This window comes from Haemaphysalis longicornis, unplaced genomic scaffold, assembly GCF_048455015.1.
Source record: "Haemaphysalis longicornis isolate Haplotype H1 unplaced genomic scaffold, Haemaphysalis longicornis Haplotype H1 scaffold_7, whole genome shotgun sequence".
NCBI lineage: Eukaryota > Metazoa > Arthropoda > Arachnida > Ixodida > Ixodidae > Haemaphysalis > Haemaphysalis longicornis.
In genome coordinates, this window is record NW_027526422.1 from 140962919 (window position 1) to 140984401 (window position 21483).

The window sequence follows — 21483 nt, forward strand, 5'->3', positions numbered from 1 at the left end:
AAACACATGGTCAATGTTCAGCGCACTTACAAAAGCCTGTGGCCAAAGCAGTACAACTGCGGCAGCTTACTGCTTTTCGAAGGCCTCCCTTGAGGAATTGCTATGTGTAATGCCACCCTCTATGGTGCATCGACAGTTAATCTGTTTGAGTGCAGTTGACTTTATCGACAGTTAATCTGTTTGAGTGCAGTTGACTTTGTTTCTTGATTTGATTGCCCATAAATTTTTCTGATCTACAGTACAGCCCCTGACTTCCGACTTGTCTAAAACACATGGTCAATGTTCAGCGCACTTACAAAAGCCTGTGGCCAAAGCAGTACAACTGCGGCAGCTTACTGCTTTTCGAAGGCCTCCCTTGAGGAATTGCTATGTGTAATGCCACCCTCTATGGTGCATCGACAGTTAATCTGTTTGAGTGCAGTTGACTTTGTTTCTTGATTTGATTGCCCATAAATTTTTCTGATCTACAGTACAGCCCCTGACTTCCGACTTGTCTAAAACACATGGTCAATGTTCAGCGCACTTACAAAAGCCTGTGGCCAAAGCAGTACAACTGCGGCAGCTTACTGCTTTTCGAAGGCCTCCCTTGAGGAATTGCTATGTGTAATGCCACCCTCTATGGTGCATCGACAGTTAATCTGTTTGAGTGCAGTTGACTTTGTTTCTTGATTTGATTGCCCATAAATTTTTCTGATCTACAGTACAGCCCCTGACTTCCGACTTTTCTAAAACACATGGTCAATGTTCAGCGCACTTACAAAAGCTGCTTATGGCGGATTGGCTCTGTGCACACCCTTTTATTGTAGCCGAAGTAACCAGGGGCAGTGCAGGTCGAGTCCTAACTTGCCTCGAATTGAGAAGCCACTGTGACCTAATCTTTGCCAAAAGGAAAATTTATGCCTGCTTTAGATATGGCCATTTGTACGAATTTGTCTTCAACTGCGAACTTTCTGAGTAACCTGTATTATAACGTTCCTTTGCATCTGTGTGGCTGTATGTAAAGGGACCCTGCAGCACTTACTATCAACTACTACTGGGAATGTATTTTGGGGTAAAGTCTAAGTCCCAGAAATCTCCTCCTGCAAGAATTATGAAAATCCGTTCACTATCACCGAAACTACGCGCAATGAGAAATCGTGCATAATTGTTCCTTCTCAACTCGACCTCGGACAACGCGACGAAAGCTGTGTGCTCTCTCCTGGAGCGGGGGGTGGCTTGCAGAGTTCTCTTCTGGGGCCTTCGATATATCACAGGCGGGGGAGTTTTCTCCACAACGTGGAGGGGTCTATTCCCTGTCTGGTGCCACAAAAAAGTAGGCATTCGTGCTTGCTCAGGCTGGTGTGTTTTTTGAAGCAATAAACGTTTTTTGTCGAGTGGTCTCAGTGAAAGTGGAGCATTGAGTTCGCCACTCAAACTCTGTGCGCACTCAAAACAAAAGAAACAGTAAAACTGTGCGTACAGGTTCAGTCATAGAAGAGGTTGGTACACAGCGCCGATGACGGTGGATTGTCCCGGGAAATGCGAGAAATAAGCCGCAAAGTTGGCCAGTGACAGCCAATGGGACAGGCATGGCCACAATGACGTCGTTGAGGCCATGCCAGAAGTGCATAATGAGAAAAATAAATGAGTGCGATTGGTTTTTTCATGCCTTTCACACCGATTTGCACACTCACCGCTTCACGTGCACGTGTAATATTTGAATCGGGTATTCCTGGCAGTGTAACCTAAACGTTGCGCAGGTTTATTTGCACTGCTCAAAGAGTGTTGCAGGGTCCCTTTAAGGTAGGCATTAAATTTCTCTTTCAGTGGAAACTCACTCAATTTTTGGGGATTTATCCTAAAACTGGTTGCTAACATCCCCTGTGTGCTGTAGGCAGTCTACACAAGCTGTATACTGCCACAGCAGGTTGTGATGCTCAGTAGAGGTGTCTGACGCTCAACTGAGTGGTCAGTTGAGCTGACCAGGAGCTGCCCCTTCCCCCTTTGCAGGTTGTGGTGACCAGCAGCAGTAATCAGCCATGCAGGTGATCCAGACGCAGCCCATGATGCTGACCCCCAACCGGTTCCAGTACGGCGGGGGCGGCCCCAAGTTTGGGGGCGGCTACGGGGGCGGGGGCCGCAGCCAGGGGGGCTACGGTGGGGGTGGGGGAGGCGGCGGGGGCAGCCGTCCGGGCATGGGGCCCCTGCAGAGCATCGAGTTTGACGGCAAGCGGTTGCGCAAGGCGGTCGCCCGGAAGACCGTAGACTACAACACGGCTGTCATCGAGTACCTCGAGGTGGGTGCCTTGGTCCCCTGCTGTTGTCCCCCATTGCAATGGTTGCAGGACGGGAGGGGTCAGGCGTTCATGGTTATGGCCGTGTCGAGGACTCAAACTCGCTCGCCACAAGCGCACAAAAAGCACCAGCCGGGACCCATCCTTAGCCATACACTTCTAAGACTTGTAGAAGAGTACTGGGAGGCCCTCCTCCAACGCATTCAGGCAGTGTTTGGGGATGACTGGTGACAGGAGCTCCATCCCAGCAATGCAGAAGCCTTTGTAGAAGGGCAAATAGAGATGTTTTCTCTCTCTCTGGGGACAATGGGGGTAGGGTGGTCATTGGCAGCTCGTTCCTCGAGTGGGCTTTACGTGTCCATCCCATCAAGCCTGTCACCTTCGTTAAAACTTCCTGCTGGTCGTATGTCCCAAAGAATTGCTCTTCTAGGCTTTTGGAGTGGGAAAGAAACGGACCGCATCAAGCGGGACAGAAGAGAAGTAGACAAACATTTGCACTTACTAGCAACGCTGTCACTTTCTTTCGAAGTTACATGCCAACCAGCCCAAGTTTTGGCTCTTTTGAGGCTTTTGGGGAGAGAGAGAGAGAGAACAACTTTATTGTGTGCCCAGTGGGAAAAGGAAGAGGTTGGAGATCCTCCTGTCTGACTGGCTGGGTGGGCCTACCAGTTAAAGATTGCTGTTTCGAAGCAGTGGTGAAGACTGTGTGAAATGGTAGACCAGGAAGCAGAGTCAGTATATATCACTGTCAGGAGCAGCATTTACGGAATGAGCTAAAAATTCTAACTGGGAGGTGCATATATTAATGAGCTAAAAATCATAACTGTGAGGTGCATATATTACTGTCGTGGGCGATTTCGCACAACTTGCACAGGAGGTGCGCCAAAAGCGTGTGACAAATGTCAAACTTTTTTTTTTTTTTTTTTTCAGAATTCTTGAACAGCTTCACTTGCTTTGCGTGCTGAAAGCTTGGTGGAGGGTTCACATTGCTTCTAACATGCGCCTTTGCCAATCCAAGCCAAAAGCCACGCCCCGGGATCAGGGGCGTAGCAGGGGGGGGGGGAACACCCCTCGAAATTTATGTATGCAGAACAAGGACATATTGTTCAGGCATCCAACTCAGTCTCCCTTTCTTTTCATTTTTTATTTTCCCGAGTGCGCATAACAGCCCCTGAATTATATTTCTGGCTACGCCACTGCCCGTGAGAGTTCTGACAGAAGGGCCCTTTTTGACGCTTGCAGAACCGCATCTGGCAGAGGGACTACCGGGATGCGAGGGCGCTGCAGCCAGACTCTGGTTACTACACTCGGGTGAGTAGTGGCGGCAGCAGGCTTGAACCCCTGCGTCACCGTTGGTGTGGCAAGGAGTAGGCAGTGTGATGCATCCTTTCTTTTCCATGTTCAGCTGGTGCCCCCACTGGCCATGCTGTCAAGCCCGATCAACGCGGTGACCACCAAGTTTGTGCGCACCTCGACCAACAAGATGCGCTGCCCCATCTTTTGCGTCGTGGTGAGTGCCTTCCCCCTCCTTTTTCTTGTGCTCTTGGGGGGTGGATTCCTCAGGGTCTCAACCTGAGCCCGCCTCTATTTATTTTTGGAAGATTGATGCGGCGCTCGTTTTTCTTTGCATGTTGCGGAGAGACGGGTGTGTCTGAGCGTTCCTCTGTGTGATTATTAAAATGTGCCCTGTTTGGTGATTGCAGTGGACCCCCGAGGGGCGACGCCTCATTACGGGGGCATCGAGTGGGGAGTTCACGCTCTGGAACGGCCTGACCTTCAACTTTGAGACCATCCTTCAGGTAGGATCTTTTATTCTTCCTTCTCTGAAAGGGCTTTTCCTCCTGTTGACCACCACCAGGTCACTGGTACTGCCACCTAGTGAAACCATACCTATCTGAATGGAAAAGTTGCAGACACAGAAATCGTTTTTATGAGGTTATTTTATGCCGACTGCGAATAGGTCACACTGTGCTCACACACGGCTTCCTCATCCAGAAAGAACAGAAACCCGTGTGTGACCACTGTGGAGATCCTCTTACTGTACTCCATGTTTTAATAAGCTGCCCACACCTTGAAGCAGCACGCATCAGACATTTCAAAGCATTATACAACTTTTGCATCCCTTTACACCCTGCGCTTTTACTTAGTGATGAACCGTTGGTGGATTTTAGTAACGTTTTCAAATTTTTTGAGGACACCGGCCTTTTGCACCGGTTTTAGCTATGTGCATCTTTGAGTCCTTTTAAAATGTTTTTAATCTTCACAACACCTTGAATAACATCGTTTAACTGTTGCATAACTATTCTACCCTGCGTCTGGCGCATTATAACCGAAAGGTTGCTGTGCCAAAAAACCACAACTTCTCTCTCTCACTGGTACTGCTTTGGGCAGTCAATGTTTTGCCCATCGGGCTGATGAATCGGGTTCCTTGCATGGTCAGTGCTGCCTGTGGAGTGCATTTACAAGGAGCAAATTGAGGTCTCAGTCCCTGGAATCGAAAGGTTCGTTTGGGCATAAGCCGGTTTGGGTCTGCGAATTGCAGTTGCTCTGCCCCTATTCTATTTCTGCCTTTCGTGCTTGTGGCAGCGGCAAAGGTTTGCTGCGGGACAAGAAGTTATGTTCGTGCTGCTTTGTTACGTGGCTATCACTGCTGCATTGTTACGTGGCTGTCAGAGGCAAATATGCTGTCCTCCACAGTAGACGCTTTGTGGTAAGGCCAAGTTTGTAGCAAAATACAGCAGTGTTTGCCTGTGCAGGTGATTCAGAAGCTTATCTCCCCCTTGTGCCCAAAATAGGTCTTGTGGAGGCGTGGGATGATGGCTCAGTTAGGGATATACAGTCGAACACGGATATATCGAACTCCAAAGGGATCGCGAAATAGTTCGATATATGAAAAATTCGATATAAACAATATGGGCTCTGAGACCTCACCTGTGGCGGACGGCCACTTACTGATTGGCGCATTCAAGAACGACAACTAATTCCGCACTAACGACGCAACAGGATGCTTTATTTGCGTGAAAAAAAAAAAAAAAAGGAAATCGCTGATCTTGGCCTGCTTCTTCGTCCTGTACCCAGCTGGTCAACTTTAAGCTCGGTGCCCACACGGAGGTTCATCAAAAGCCTATCGAGGAGTCGCCTCCTGTACCCAACCTTGAACGACTTAGTCGAGCGGTCGAGTGGCTGCAGCCTGGCTGTTGTGTTCGGAGGCAGAAACTTGAGCTCGATGTTGTCGAGCTCGCAGGTGGTTTGGTTGGCCGAGCAGTTATCCATGAGAAGGCAAGTGTGACGCGCCGACGCCGTGGCTTCTGTCCCTGTTGGGTTTCGGCGAAGGCACTAAGCGACCGCGGAAATCGGGGGTGCAGCGCCGCCGAAGAGCATCTTCCAGCTCGGGCGGTATTCGATATACCAAATGTCGGGAAAAATACCGTTTGATATAAACATACGAATTCCTGTACTTTTACAAAAAATTTTCAAGGGGATAATTAACGAGTTCGATATAGACAATAATTCGATATATCCGTGTTCTACTGTAGCTCACGTAACCTTCTGACTTTGAATGTGACCTTGAGTAGCCAATCTTTAAAGCTGTTGGGGGGAGTTGTGTTGTGGGTGTTTAAGGGGGAACACTGCTCTTAGAACAGCTTCCTTTAATTGTGAAATAAACTGGGAAACTTGACGGTCGGGCTGCTTTTTTCCCCACTGATTTCAAATATGGCATTTTTTAGTCAGTCAATTATTTAGCAAGATAATTAGAGATAATTATCCATTTCAGAGGAACAATAGACAAACCAGCATAGTCATAAACTGTAACATTTATATTTTCCATTACTATGAACCCTTGTGAGTGCAATAAGAGAATCAGTTTTTTGATGCACCGCTTGGAACTAATTTTACAGCTCATTAAACTTTGGTGGCACCATTGGCAAGGAACCGTTTCGAATGCCCATTTCAAACACCAAAATTTAATGAGCTGTAAAATTAGTTCCAAGCGGCGCATCACACAACCGATTCTCTTATTGCGTTCACCAGAGTTCATAGTATTGGAAAATATAAACATTACAGTTTAATGAATAATGCTGTTTTGTCTATTGTTCCTGCAAAAATGGCTAATTATCTCTAATTATTTTATTAACTAATTGACTGACTGAAAAAATAATGGCATATTTGAAATCAGTGGGAAAAAAGCAGCAAGACCATCCAGTCCCACAGTTTACTTACTCATGAAAAGAAATTGTTTTAAGAGCCATGTCCCCCCGTAAATTGGCTTGGAGAAGTTGGTCACATTATTACGTAATTATCACCATTTTTGCACTGGCATTTCATGGTCATTGTGCACTTTTTCTACATGTGATATCAATGCCCGTCACCAGGGCCGTAGCCAGAAATTTTTTTCGGAGGGGGTTGTGGGTTATCGGAAGGGAGGATATTTGCCGAAAGGGGCATTAAGTCTGGCTCGAGGGCTGCCTGGAAAAATTTTCGGAGGGGGTTCTAACCCCCAAACCCCCCCTCTGGCTACGTCCCTGCCCGTCACGGTTCATTTGTCATTCTTTTGCCCCGTCCGTGTGCTGTGTCTCAATCGCAAGCGTGAGTCCAGAAAAACTCGCCCAGCTTCGCGCTCTTTTTCAGTAGACGGTGTTTAGTTACAACTGGTACAGCTAAAGCAGGTCATGGAACATTACTTGTGTCAAAGTGCTGCAGTCATCTCACGTCAGCACAACTGCACCACAGAGGGGGGTCTGGGATATTTTGAGTTATTTCCACATAAGGCCACGTGTTTTAGTGCTGGCTTGCGCATTGCTTCTTCCCATTGTTTTACAGTAACAACTCGTGCGGCTGTCTTGTTCCACTGCTCGTTCAATAGGTTTCTCTTTCTATTGTTACGCGGAGGGTGATTCATCTCTGACCTTGAGAGGTTCAACAGCTTTGTGCATTTCTTTCTTCTGCGCTGTTTTATTGCGCTCAACGATGCGAATTTCGAAACATGATTTTTTTTAGCACTTGAGTTGTTCGCATCATAGGGCCATGTGGAAGACAATGAGTGCTTGAATATTCTTTGCAGAGTTGGGGGAGGGGAGAGTGTGAGCCAAAGTTCTTTCAGACTTGGAAAGTTTGTACAAGTGAAGGTCCCAGTACTTAGATGTGTTGTGAGCTACGCCATGATGCGGACAAATATATGGAGTGAGGCAGCAAATTCAGCTACACCTATGATGCCAAGGAAATTATGTCGGCTGAGGTTGTTTTGCATTACCGTCAACTGTGGGTCAAGGGGTGTGGGTGGAGGGTGGGAAGGCTGGATGTGGCAAGCTAGACTTGTTATTTTTTTCTTTGTTTTTGTGTTAGGCATTCAGGTGTTTAAAGGGGTCTATAAGAATACACACTCCACGCCACTCTCGAGGATGTTTTGTAGCTCTAGTCACACCCTTGTAATGTTGTAGCTGGGTATTGCCTTCTTCAGTGATTCTCCGAACTCTTCATCTTGAACTATTGCAGGTGGGGCACAGCTGTTTTGACCACCTTCTAGTCTGAATACCTTTCTCTCTTGTTTTATCTAGGGTTGTTATTTATTAATTTTTGTTTAACAGCTCAGCAGCATGCAGTCATTGTTTTGTTGTTCTTGGGTTGAGAAGGTATTTTTAATTCAGCGCAGAAAGTTAGTCAGTGCTTAGATGCGGCAGTACGTTGTAGTTGCAGAAATGTCTCGCGTAAACTGCTGTGTGGCACTTCTTGCACTCATGGATGATTGCGCGCTCTGTTGCCTTTGGTTGTTAACCCTTTGAGGGTCAGGGCCGTACAGGCAAACACTTTCAAAATAATCAGTGACGTACATTACGGCATTGCTTGTATATTTAAAAAGCGCTCCTTTTTCGCCAACTTCTCTTGCTTGGCATGTGCTGCCACACTTCGGAAATACGGCAAATTATTTTCTTGCGCCGATGGCTCTTTTAATTTACATCAGCGGAGCTCCAGCTATCATTTGCACATCCGCTAATGAGGGGGTGCGCTGGGTATCACCGGGTACCCAGGCAGCTCTCGCTTGCGCCTGCCACAGACCAAGGTCGCCTGTGAAACTGATGAGGCTCTTTTCTCCTTTTTTGTATTTTATGAGCAGTGCGCCGTCTATTGCTCTCGCATCAGGCCGTGCGCGCCCGTGCGCGCAGCGGCTGGTTTGGTACCGTCCTCCGGGCACTTCCCGCTTTTTGCGCCTGTGAAACTGATGTCTATCTGATTTTGATTCGCTCAAAAGGTGCCGGCTTGTGACTCTCGTTTTTATTTAGAATTTTTATTGTGTTACTCATGAATAAACCACATATATGTAACAACACAAACAATTTTTTTGTCACTTTATGGTCACCCTAAAAAAATTACGATATTTTTTTCTCGAAATAGATTCATCTGAAGAATTTAAATAAGCAATAAAAAAAATCGACCCTGGGGGGTCGCATTTGGCAAAAAATTCGACCCTCAAAGGGTTAAGGGGGACACTGCTCTTGAAACAGCTTTCTTTAATCGTTAAGTAAACTCTGTGAAATTTGTCAGTCTTGCTGAATTTTCCCCACTGATTTCAAAAATGCCATTATTTTTTGTGTAAGTCAATTATTTACCAAGATAATGAGAGATAAGCCATTTTTGGAGGCACCAGTGGCAAGGAATCATTCGAATGCTCATTTCAAACACCAGAGTTTAATGAGCTGTAAAATTAGTTCCAAGTGGCGCATCAAAAAACCAGTTCTATTGTTGCGCTCACCGGGGTTCATAGTATTGGAAGTTATAAAGACTGCAGTTTTATGACCGACGTTTTTTTGTCTATTGTTCCTCCCAAAATGCCTAATTATCTTGGGAGCTGATTGACCAACTGAAAAAATAATGGCATGCTTGAAATCAGTGGGAAAAAAAGCAGCAAGACTGACAAGTTTCACAAAGTGTAACTAAAAATTATAAGAAATTGTATTAAGAGCCATGTCTCCCCTGAGGGAGACTTGCGAGTTCATATTAGGTTCATATTGGCTGCATACCTTGGTTGCGAAGCGTCAATTTAAGAGGAAACAAACTGAGAAGAGCTCCTTTTGTAATGGGGGGGAGGGGGGGGGGGGGGCTGACTGCATCATATCATTATCAACATTACCAAAATTGGCTTTAAGGGGCGATGTAAACAAAATACAAGCTTGGCTCTTTAAAACCACTCCTCTGTCCCAATAAGAAAAGTGGGGCCAATTTCATTGCAAACTTCAGACATATAAGGGAGACATTAAGGAAAACAAATGAAACATGAAGCGTCCATTTTCTGGCCATTTCTCTGTGACGTCGCAGAATATTGTTTGTGCAGTTAGCGGCCATCGACCTAAGCCATCACCAGGAAACATGGTTAAGCAGTTGTGGTAGGGCCTCCAGTTCCATTTGATTGCATCTTCTGAATGCTGACGAGCAGTTGACACATCGATACTGTGCGTATAGTACTGACCCATTGTATGTCCCTCCTGCCCATATTACGTCACTGTAACATGAGATTTTTCTACATTTCTTTCGTTTCTGTAAATAAACAAGTGTCTGTCGTGGCTGTGATGCCGCTTACTAAGTTACCAGAGGCTCGAAATAAACGAAATTGTATTTTGTATTCACTACTTGGTTGGAAAAAATGAAGGAAGCTCACACTAACGCGTTAGACTTGAAGGTAGCGAAGCTCTACACAACCTTCACGGCCATCACAAAGGTTTAACTCTTTCGCTACCGCGCCTATCAAAATCGATCAATTTGATCGATACTTTTGGGAGCGCCTTTTCATAGCGTTCCAGGCGTTTCTCGAACAAGTAAAGCTGTTCGGGGTTAGATCAGAAAATGGCCTTTCAAAATCAGTTTTGTTTTCATTTTTGCAACGGAAACGGGATTTTTGACACGCTTTTGAATCACCTGGTTGTGGAAAAGGGGCGTGGTCATCGCGCCTCAAGGCTACCAACGAAGAATGCGTGCAACTCGTAATTACTCTGCACCAGCGCTTGTTTTTTGCTATCAGGGCATGAATGGGGAACTAGCAAACGATTTTCAATCGTCAGGTTCACGCTCTGACAGTAATAATCCCAGAAATCGGCTGAAAATGTCAAGCAGTGCCTGGTTGCAAAGCTACGTTATGATTTTAGGCAGTTTTATTGCCTTTGCGCAAGTTGTCCTATGTACTCTGGTAGTTCTACTTACCCCAGGACCATTCCCAAACAGTTTACAACAGTTTCGGTTTCGTTTCTGCATCGCGAAATTCATATTTAGCGCAACTACGCAGTTACCCAACTTCAAGGCTAACTGCCATGGCGCCTGAAGCGTCCGCGACTGATCCTCGAACAAAGCACGCCGCTCCTCATTTCCCCCCACCCTAACCCGATTTCTGTGATAAGAACTTCCGATGCAAGTCAAAAGGTCACACCCAGTCGCCAGATATCTGTTCCGCCGAGGACAGCGCTTCAAACCGGCCTTACACTGCCAGCTGTTCGCCTTCCAGTTTCGTTTTCATGCGAGGGTATATCCGGGTGTCTAATGTTGCTGCTTAGTTGAACTGTCTATTCGGACGCAGTCTCTGATAAGTTTTTGTACTGTTTCATTTGAAAAATGTTAGGTGGCGCTGCAATAGAGGAGGCTCGTTGTGCTGATCTTTTTTAGCGCGCGACTGCTACTCGGCCAAAGATCGCAGGGGACGATTCTAGCTCATCGTACCTCATTTTTGCGAGCAAGGCTACAATTGCGAGTAAGAAGATGGTAAGAAAGCTCAGCTTTATGTTTTGAGAGATAACTGACCGTGAACGACAACAAACATCAGCCACGGCGTTCCGTTTTCAACTTCATGCATGTTTTTTTCTGCATCGCGTGCTTGTCCCAAATATTGTGCTCGCTGTAAATGCAAAGTCAGCCATTGACAAGATGCTTTTACGTTATGTGGGGGCAAATTGGTGCCTCTGATAACGTCAAACCGCCAGATTTATTCCAAGGAACCACCCAAAATTGCACAGTTTGAATTAGAGGTTGGGCTTCACCGCATGACACGAGCACCGTGCGTGCTAACATTTTTTTTTTATATCTGAAAAACTGTTCCGCGAAAGTCGACATTTTTTTTAGGGTGTGTTTTTGAAATGTTTCCCTGCAAAATGTATATTCTAATTTTTTTCTACTACCGGTGGTTTGATATACACAACTCCTTTTTTATCATTTTTTTCGACAACTTGACAAAACTTTTGATTCTGATATTTTTTTTCACAACTATGATATATGAAAACCTTTAAAAAACTGGTGTTATTGGAAAGGCCGTTAAATAATCTGCATTTTGTGCTCCTGCAATTAGTGCCTAAATAATTTTTTAGCAGAAAAAAAATGTTTTCTTGGACCCCCCAAAATTGGTCAATTTTCTGCGGTAGCGAAAGAGTTAAAGGAGCCATGAAGAGACAATACAATTTCGTTAAATTTGAAAGAACTAGGATTCAGTATCTCACTCAGCTCCATTACAGCCACAAAAGTTGTTTTTTTTAACGAAAAAAAAGCAAGAAGTATTTAAAAACTTTCAAATTTTGCGCCACGTGTTATGAGCAAGAATGACGTCGTACGGGCCAACAATAAAACAATTTTCAGTGCGTTAACTGTACGTTAGCATTCAAGTGATGTGGTCAAATGGAACTAGAGGCCCCATTACTGACGTCCAGTCATGTGTCGTCGCGACAGGTCAGTTAGGCGGCCGTCCATCGCACAAACAAGGTTCCGTGACGCCATAGAAAAGTTGCGGAAAATTGGCTAGGGGGTTGCGACTGCTTCACACGTTTTCTTTCATATCTCCGTTATTTGTTCGAAGAGTGCGATGATATTGGCATCATTGTTATCGGGACTGAGCAGTCTTTCTAATAAACCCAAGTTGTATTTTGTCGTCATGGCTCCTTTAAGTAGGTATGCTTGGCTTGACAAACGTGCGTAGGGGACACTGGGCAGTCATCACTAGGCACACACACACGAGCGCTAGGCAGTTTCTTGGTATTTTTAACTGCTGTAGGACTGCTGCCGCCTTTGGGCAAGCAGAGGAAGGGAGATTGAGAGATAAGATTCGCAGGCCGAGCTGCCACGCGCATTGCCGCCCTCACTTCTCTTAATGGCCGCCGCCATAATTGGTTCTTCTTGGGGGGAAAGCGGCTTCCCTTTTTGGACGCCTCTGAATGACGCGCCCTCGAGTGCTTCCGAGGTCACCGTGTCACTCTCACGGTGCCTATGCCGGGACTACGTTCTTTGTAAGCGCCACCCCTGCCTCTCTTTGTGGCCGCCGGCCTAGTTCTGAAGAGCCCGGCTCCCGTCTTCGGATGCGCCGAAAGGGCGCGGCCAATTAGGGCAGTAAAACGCCTCTTTGGGGTTGCGTGCCTCGGGGCCACCGTGTTACGCTTGAAGTGCGTAAGCCCGGGCAGCGGCTATTGAAAGTGCCGCGGCGCCTAATGGCCACCCTGGCCATGGCAAAGCTGCCCCGCTCACGTGTACGCGTCCTCCGTCTTGGGAGAGGAGGGAAGTGCGCGAATTTGGGAAGGCGGCGTTTGGCCCGTCGATTGGTGGATTTGAGAGGTCGGCCTGACCAATCAAATCGGCTGCACGGAATACAATGGGAGCGAGGAATGATATTCCCGTGCAAGATAGGAAGCGGCAGGACTTAACTGAGACTTAGCTTTGGGTGGGAGACCAGCGAGCCTCCGTGCTTAGTGCACGTAAACCTTGCCGTCTAGGGCGTAACCCAGAGTCGATCGCTAAGGTATGGCACCTAGGGCGTAACTCGGAGGGTCGATCGCTAAGACGGCCATGTATAACCAACCCTGTAATCAATTTTCTGTAACCAACTCTTGTAAATAACCGTAAATACAGTTTTTGTTTGTCATCCAGGGGTGAGACAGCTGCGCATATTGCGCAGTTTTGATACAAATTGGTTTTCCTGCGCCGGGCTGCTCCAAAAGCTACAAAATTTCAAAAATTGCGCCAAACTGCTCCAAAACAGTCTGAGAGCTGATGCTTTTAACTCTTCTTCAGTTTCAGTGGAGAAAAATGCTTACTGACGACACAATTTTCCCGAAATGGTGCTGTTTGTAAAGGTTTAATTGATTGATCTTTCAATAAAAAATCCACATTGTCCCTGTGATAGTTCTTTTGAAAGTCACAATGTCGGTTCGCACATGTTATATTCTGTGCGTTTTCAAAGTTTTCCCATCGAAAAACATTTCCAAGTCCTGTAGAAAATATGTACTGAGGCGACAAACTACTTGTGCAAGTAGATGAAAAAACGACGATTTTTGGAGCGCCGTAACTCTAGAACGACGTTAACTCTTTCGCTACCGCGCCTATCAAAATCGATCAATTTGATCGATACTTTTGGGAGCGCCTTTTCATAGCGTTCCAGGCGTTTCTCGAACAAGTAAAGCTGTTCGGAGTTAGATCAGAAAATGGCCTTTCAAAATCAGTTTTGTTTTCATTTTTGCAACGGAAACGTGATTTTTGACACGCTTTTGAATCACCTGGTTGTGGAAAAGGGGCGTGGTCGTCGCGCCTCAAGGCTACCAACGAAGAATGCGTGCAACTCGTAATTACTCTGCACCAGCGCTTGTTTTTTGCTATCAGGGCATGAATGGGGAACTATAGCAAACGATTTTCAATCGTCAGGTTCACGCTCTGACAGTAATAATCCCAGAAATCGGCTGAAAATGTCAAGCAGTGCCTGGTTGCAAAGCTACTTTATGATTTTAGGCAGTTTTATTGCCTTTGCGCAAGTTGTCCTATGTACTCTGGTAGTTCTACTTACCCCAGGACCATTCCCAAACAGTTTACAACAGTTTCGGTTTCGTTTCTGCATCGCGAAATTCATATTTAGCGCAACTACGCAGTTACCCAACTTCAAGGCTAACTGCCATGGCGCCTGAAGCGTCCGCGACTGATCCTCGAACAAAGCACGCCGCTCCTCATTTCCCCCCACCCTAACCCGATTTATGCGATAAGAACTTCCGATGCAAGTCAAAAGGTCACACCCAGTCGCCAGATATCTGTTCCGCCGAGGACAGCGCTTCAAACCGGCCTTACACTGCCAGCTGTTCGCCTTCCAGTTTCGTTTTCATGCGAGGGTATATCCGGGTGTCTAATGTTGCTGCTTAGTTGAACTGTCTATTCGGACGGAGTCTCTGATAAGTTTTTGTACTGTTTCATTTGAAAAATGTTAGGTGGCGCTGTTTTAGCGCGCGAATGCTACTCGGCCAAAGATCGCAGGGGACGATTCTAGCTCATTGTACCTCATTTTTGCGAGCAAGGCTACAATTGCGAGTAAGAAGATGATAATAAAGCTCAGCTTTATGTTTTGAGAGATAACTGACCGTGAACGACAACAAACATCAGCCACGGCGTTCCGTTTTCAACTTCATGCATGTTTTTTTCTGCATCGCGTGCTTGTCCCAAATATTGTGCTCGCTGTAAATGCAAAGTCAGCCATTGACAAGATGCTTTTACGTTATGTGGGGGCAAATTGGTGCCTCTGATAACGTCAAACCGCCAGATTTATTCCAAGGAACCACCCAAAATTGCACAGTTTGAATTAGAGGTTGGGCTTCACCGCATGACACGAGCACCGTGCGTGCTAACATTTTTTTTTTATATCTGAAAAACTGTTCCGCGCAAGTCGACATTTTTTTTAGGGTGTGTTTTTGAAATGTTTCCCTGCAAAATGTATATTCTAATTTTTTTCTACTACCGGTGGTTTGATATACACAACTCCTTTTTTATCATTTTTTTCGACAACTTGACAAAACTTTTGATTTTGATATTTTTTTTCACAACTATGATATATGAAAACCTTTAAAAAAACTGGTGTTATTGGAAAGGCTGTTAAATAATCTCCATTTTGTGCTCCTGCAATTAGTGCCTAAATAATTTTTTAGCAGAAAAAAAAATGTTTTCTTGGACCCCCCAAAATTGGTCAATTTTCTGCGGTAGCGAAAGAGTTAATGGGCGCCGCCATCTTTGTATGGTGAAAGTTCGAAAATATGGCCGCCTGGCGAAGCAGTTGCTCGTGGTTCAGGCAGAGTGCTCTTTGCCGATTTCTACCGTGGTTGTGGTTATGGGGGTGGCTGGGTCTACATTGAATCGTCTGATCTGTTGCGGAAAGTTGCGCGACTCGAAAGACGGAGTTCGTCTAAAACAACGTAGTGCCCGCGAATTTGCCATGTTTCAGCCTTGAGTGTGAGGCGCAGTGTGTGCTTAAAGCGAAATTTCGGACTCATTGCGGTGTTATAAAACGCTCAGTTATTGCTGCCTTGCGAGTGGCGTGAATGGGACCATCGACAATGCAGAAGTGGCGGCGCAGGCCACGTCGCCACAAAATGTTCATGCAGTGTCTGATTGTGGGACGGGCTATTATTGCAAGCTTGTAATATTGCAATGGTTCATCTATCTGAAGTGAAATTTAATGCCGAAAGGGAGGTAGCTAAACATACCAACGTTACTCAAATTATGATCGTAGTGAACGTGCACTGTGGGAATTGAAATGGGAGGGTTAGGGAGGGGGCGCCAACTGTCACGTCTCTGCGCAAGCTTTGCCTTGGCTCTACACTTGTGCTTAAAGCAATCTGGGATTACAAAAATTATAATTTCGGTAGTCACATGATAATAAAAATGCCCTACGATTGCTTAGTTTTTCAATTCGATATTTTCAATGGAGCTCCAGGCTATCTATCCAGGAACCTAAGAATTTAAAATGGTTTGTAAAAAGGTATTGCAGTTTGTACCTTGTGATACTCTGGTAGAAAAAAACTTTATTGAAAGGTTGTTCCAGTGTTATGTACGTTCAAAACTGATTAAAAAGTGCACTTCCCTCCCCCCGAGTTGCCAAAAAATGTGATTTTTGAGGCTTTAAAGTGACATAAGATAAATGTCGTTCTTCTGCTCCAAATCAAGGTTCTTCTGCTCCAAAATCGAGATTTTGCTGCTCCAAAAACTTCTCCCAAATCTGATTTAGCTGTCTCATCCCTGTTGTCATCATCTCTTCGTCCTGTCATCGTCTTCTCATCTCTTCTGCTTCACTGCCAACACCGCCGAATTCTTCAAGAGAAGGGTTCCCACGCCGCCGTCAACGAACCACGAACCCTGAAGAAGGGGTTTTTCACTACTGCGGACATGAAAAATTACAATTTGCTAAACAGCTTTGCTGTGAAAAGATGAAAAAGTGCTGGGGAGATACGTTGTGTGCGACGGTTGTGTGCAGTCGAGCTTTGTGCATTGAACCTAGGCAATATTGCTGCAGTGGTGCCAGAAGTGTAGTGTAGGGGTTCCTAGCTTACAAAATACCAGAGAGCTGCACGGGACTATGTTTCGATGCCTTTGCTCACTGATTTGTTTTTTTATCTCACCCTGGCCAGGCTTGGCTAATAGCGCTGCATTGGCTGCGAGAATGCTTGCGTAGTGGGTAATTGTGACCCTGCGCTTGTGGCTTGTGTTGCAGTTATTTAGAAATGCGAACTCAGAAGAGCCTCTTAAATTACCGTCGTGCGAATTCGAATAAAAAGCAGGTGAAAGTTTGCAACTCTACAAGGAGACAACGAAAGGAAGCAAATGTATCATGTCTGGCTGCTTTTAGTGCCAATGCAACGGGTCAATTCTGGTGGCTGTGATCCACCGCGGTGGCTCAGTGGCTAAGGTGTTGTGCTGCTGAGCCCAAGGACATGGTTGCAATCAGTATTGACCCTTTCAAGTTCAAATTTTTGAGCTGTCCGAATGCTCTCCGAGAGCTGGCGCCATCTACTGAGTAGTAGAGACACTTGTGTCCTCTTTGATTTGTCTTTTCAAAGCAATGCCATTGTCATGTGACGGGCTCTTGGATGATAGGCAGATGGGGCCAACCTTGCGCGCTGCAGCGACACTCTGCATTTTTTAGCGATTTGGATGATTCTACACGCAACTTTTTGAATGACATTGGCAGTACTGACTCTCCGAGGAAAACTTTTTGTCATCGGATTTCAGCACTGAAAGCGAGAATGCGCTGAACCCGGCCCCTGTTCAACACAAGCCCCAGAAAATGGAAAAAGTATCGAAACTGTGCATTCTGCTATAAACAAAAAAGAGTGAAGCAGATAACCAATGTTTTCTGCGATACATGCATGGCCAAACCTGTGTTTTGAGAAACTGCTTTGCACAGTGGTACGAAACCCACTAGAGCTAGTATTTTTTTTTTTGCAAGTCAGGAAATTTTGCAGTTAGGCATTTGTTATTTAACAGGAGTTTTGCACTGGTAGTATATGTACAGAATGTATATCTTAATGTTTTTGTTTTTTCTGTGTGGAGCAATATGGATGTTTTTGCTTATTTTCTGTTTGTCCCAAAATTTTTCTGTACAGGTTTTTTTGTTTTCAAATGAAAATTTCTTCTTGAAAGAATTACCAGTGCACAGGAAATTCACTATTCTACAATTCAGTAACATACACTTGTATGTTGCTTTTCTTTCTTTTCTTTTCTTTTTTTTTTTCCTACCAGGAAAAAATTGTCTGCTAGACTACCCAAAATCACAGCTTTTCGCGTGGGCCGGAGTGTGTTAAGACCTGCTCCAAAATGTGAAATGCTACTTGTTTCACTACTTCATAAAGGTGGCTTTTCAAAACAACACTGCCTGCTGAGCTACAGATCTTGCTCCGTGCTGCAGGGGTTTCCTTGATTTTAAAAAAGGATCAGTGAGGTTGCTGAATGCATTGCAAAAGGAGTGGGGCAAGTTGTGTGCCCTGCGGTGTTCCTTGTAAACTGGTGTCAGAAGACGAGCAGCAGACCAACGGAACGCCTCCTTCTTCCCCCTCTCTATGTCGCCAGGCACACGACTCGTCGGTGCGCAGCATGGTGTGGAGCCACAACGACACGTGGATGGTGACGGGCGACCACTCGGGCTACGTCAAGTACTGGCAGTCCAACATGAACAACGTCAAGATGTTCCAGGGGCACAAGGAGGCCATCCGGGGAATCAGGTAAAGGCTGATGATGGCAGCGGGACAGGGGGCTTCGTCCCTCTTTCTGAGTGTGCTATATGGAGAACGAAAAGGAGGAGGAGGAGGAGGAGGCAAACCGCTACTGCACAGGGGAAAAAATGGCGTCCACTGAGCATTTGAGGGGACCTTCCACAACTGGGGTATCCGTTTCACGGATTGATATCTGTTAAAATATGGTGTTTCGGTCTGTACTGACAGGATAGGTGCATGACCTGCACGGGGTTTGTGCTGTGCAGTCATGGAGGACAGCTTTATTTGAACAGTATTGTTTTAGGGGCTCAGCAGCAGCAGCAATGGGAAGTAATGACCTGATCCCCGCACGTGACATTGGCGACACCACAAACCCCGAGCCCCCATACTCGTGCTGTAACCAACCATGGTAATGCGTTTTAAGGTGAAGGGTAGAAGCCACAAACGGTGGCCGTCGGAGCCGTGGTCAAGCTCCGGTGGATGGGCTCCCTGTCTGTTTACCAGGCAGGGACGTCCAGGACCTCTCTCGGTATCAGGGTAAACAGAGCGAAGGAAGTACCCCTGTTCCCTGTTTTTTTCTATGCTGTATGAAAAATCCGAGCCCCCCTTCCCCCCAAAACATGGTCGGTCCCTGAAAAGGGGCCGCACCGAAGTCTTGTTTCCTCCACTTTCAACCATTAGCTTTCCAAAGCCTGACAGTTACTCTCGTTTTCTGCTCATCTAATCGTGCCTGTTGCTTCAGAATCAATATTTTTGGTCACCAAGTATCTTGAAAGTATAATTGGAAAAACATACAATGCAAAAATACAGTGCGCAGGTGAGGTCCTTGTTTAGGGGAAAAACCAGCAACAGGCCATAAAAACTTCTTGCTCGGATTAAAATGGTCGACCTTGATGTCAGGGTTACAGCCCACCCCAGCCCAAACAGCTCGCAGGTTGCGACCTTAGCCAGATCTGCTAACTTAAACAGATGCCTACCTTCTTGAAGGTTTAAAAGATCAGGGCTTCACAGCCGTGCACTGCATCACGATGCACAGGGATGATGAGATAATCCCCACCAAACATATACTAACATTCAATTGCTCATCACTCCCAGATCATGTGAATGCAGGCTTCATCCAATGTTCCATTTGGCCGTACTTACCGAACCCGTGCCAGCGGTTCGGGCACAGTACAACCTGTTGCCGCGGCAAAACAACCTGTGTGAAATGCGCCGCACAGGACCATCCCACCAACACCTGCAATTCTGACAACTTCACATGTGCTAACTGCAGGGGCCCACATGCCACCTACTCCAGGACCTGCGAATAGTTCCAACTTAAAAAGAAAATCATTAACATCAAGGTCACAGAAAACATCACCTTCCCAGAGGCATGGAAGAGGTTCGCCTCTTTCCCTCTGGGGAGGTACGCTGACGCAGCTCCCCGGGGTGTGGAGCGGCGTCTGGTATCGACAGGGACTCAGTACAGCGAGTTGGACTCTGTCCCGCTGCCGCCCCTCCTTGGTTGTCTCAGGCAGCCCAAACCATCACCTCACTGCTTGCTGAGCTAGCAGCAGTTGTGGTGACAACCGTCTCAATTGGGACCGATGCCGCTCCTGTTCCTCCTTCCCAAGCCTCCAGTACAATGGAGGCTGCCATGGACATGGACACGGGGGCCCCCCGTATTGGCTCCCACCTTCACCGCACAGCTGGGGCCGGCCGTGGCACTCCCGATGCCAGTGGCTGAGATGGCTCAAAGGGCGCCTGAACGGGTGCCAAGTCCAGGGGTCCCCGTCCGTTGGGCCATTCGTGACTGCAATGCAGTGCAAAGAACGGGCTGAGAATACAAGCCCTTAAAGACAGCACATAAACACACACACATGGACACGCACAGGCACAGGCATGTACGCGCGCGCGCACTTCAGCAGTTCCCAAATGTTCATAACGGGAAGAGAAAACATCATTCAGTGGAACTGCAGAGGCCTGCTTAGCCAATCAGCCAAGCGTGATGTGTCTTCAGGAAACACAAACTCCGCACACTCAAATTCCCTAAACAGCTACATGGTATTTAGGAAGGACAGGGATGGTGGTGGTATGTCTTCAGGTGGTGTGGCCATCATTGCCTGGAAATCCCTAGCCTGTCACCCCCATCCATCTGAACACTGCTTTTGAGGCTGTCGCAATTTAAACAATTATATTCAACAGGTTAATAACGGTATGCCGCCTCTGCATTCCTCCTGATTACGGGCTATCGAGCCCAGATTTCGAGGCTCTGAAAGACCAGTTACCAGAACCATTTCTTTTATTAGGACACCTCAGTGCTCATAACCGCTCTTTTTTCATGGATGTCTTAGGATGCCTCATTGAGAAAAACTCTTAACATCATCGGGAGCATGCATCTCTTTTTAACAAAAAACAGCCTACATACCATAATTTAGGACACAACACGTGTTCATACCTTGACTTGGCGATTGGCCCTGCAGTTCTCTTTCCATCACTTGAGTGGGACGTGGGCACACACGTGGGCGTGGGCACTCATAGGGTAGTGACCACTTCCAAACCACATTAAAGGGGTACTGACCATACCTCGGCAAAGTTGGCGCGGCTCACTCAAACTCACTCACAATTTTTTTTTTCGAATCACCACTCACTCAAACTCAGACTCAATGCTGAGCAGCACATCTGCGCTCACTCAAACTCAAACTCACATTGAGCTCAAAACTCAGAACTCACTCGGACTCAAAACTCACATTGAGCTCAAAACTCAGAACTCACTTGGACTCAAAACTCAAAATGTACTCAAACTCAATTTGGACTCAAAACTCAAAATGTACTCAAACTCAATTTGGACTCAAAACTCAAAATGTACTCAAACTCAATTTGGACTCAAAACTCAAAATGTACTCAAACTCAAAGTGAACTCAAAACTCAAAATGTACTCAAACTCAAAATGTACTCAAACTCAAAGTGAACTCAAAACTCAAAATGTACTCAAAACTCAAAGTGAACTCAAAACTCAAAATGTACTCAAAACTCAAAATGGACATAAAACTCAAAATGTACTCAAAACTCAAAATGAACTCAAAACTCAAAATGTACTCAAAACTCAAAATGGGCTGAGAACTCAAAATGAATTCAGAACTGACATGGCCTCACAGAGATTGAGACAGTCAGAGAGTGAGAGTGAGAGTTTGAGAGTGTGAGATTGAGAGTGTGAGATTGAGAGTGAGATTGAGAGAGAGAGTGAGAGGGAGAGT

General features: G+C 46.1%; 1 protein-coding gene across 3 annotated transcripts in view; it reads left to right on the forward strand.

The window, feature by feature from the left end:
• Wdr33 (WD repeat domain 33) overlaps positions 1 to 21483 on the forward strand; it is a 154337-nt gene that overhangs the window by 61248 nt on the left and 71606 nt on the right. For all 3 annotated transcript variants that reach the window (XR_013317814.1, XM_077679125.1, XM_077679124.1), the window contains exons 2-6: positions 1990 to 2276; positions 3516 to 3584; positions 3679 to 3783; positions 3977 to 4072; positions 18105 to 18256. Coding sequence is in view for 2 of the 3 variants with exons in the window: in XM_077679125.1 (XP_077535251.1) it covers positions 2019 to 2276; positions 3516 to 3584; positions 3679 to 3783; positions 3977 to 4072; positions 18105 to 18256 (680 nt within the window). In the remaining variant the exon portion in view is untranslated. The remainder of the gene's footprint in view (positions 1 to 1989; positions 2277 to 3515; positions 3585 to 3678; positions 3784 to 3976; positions 4073 to 18104; positions 18257 to 21483) is intronic.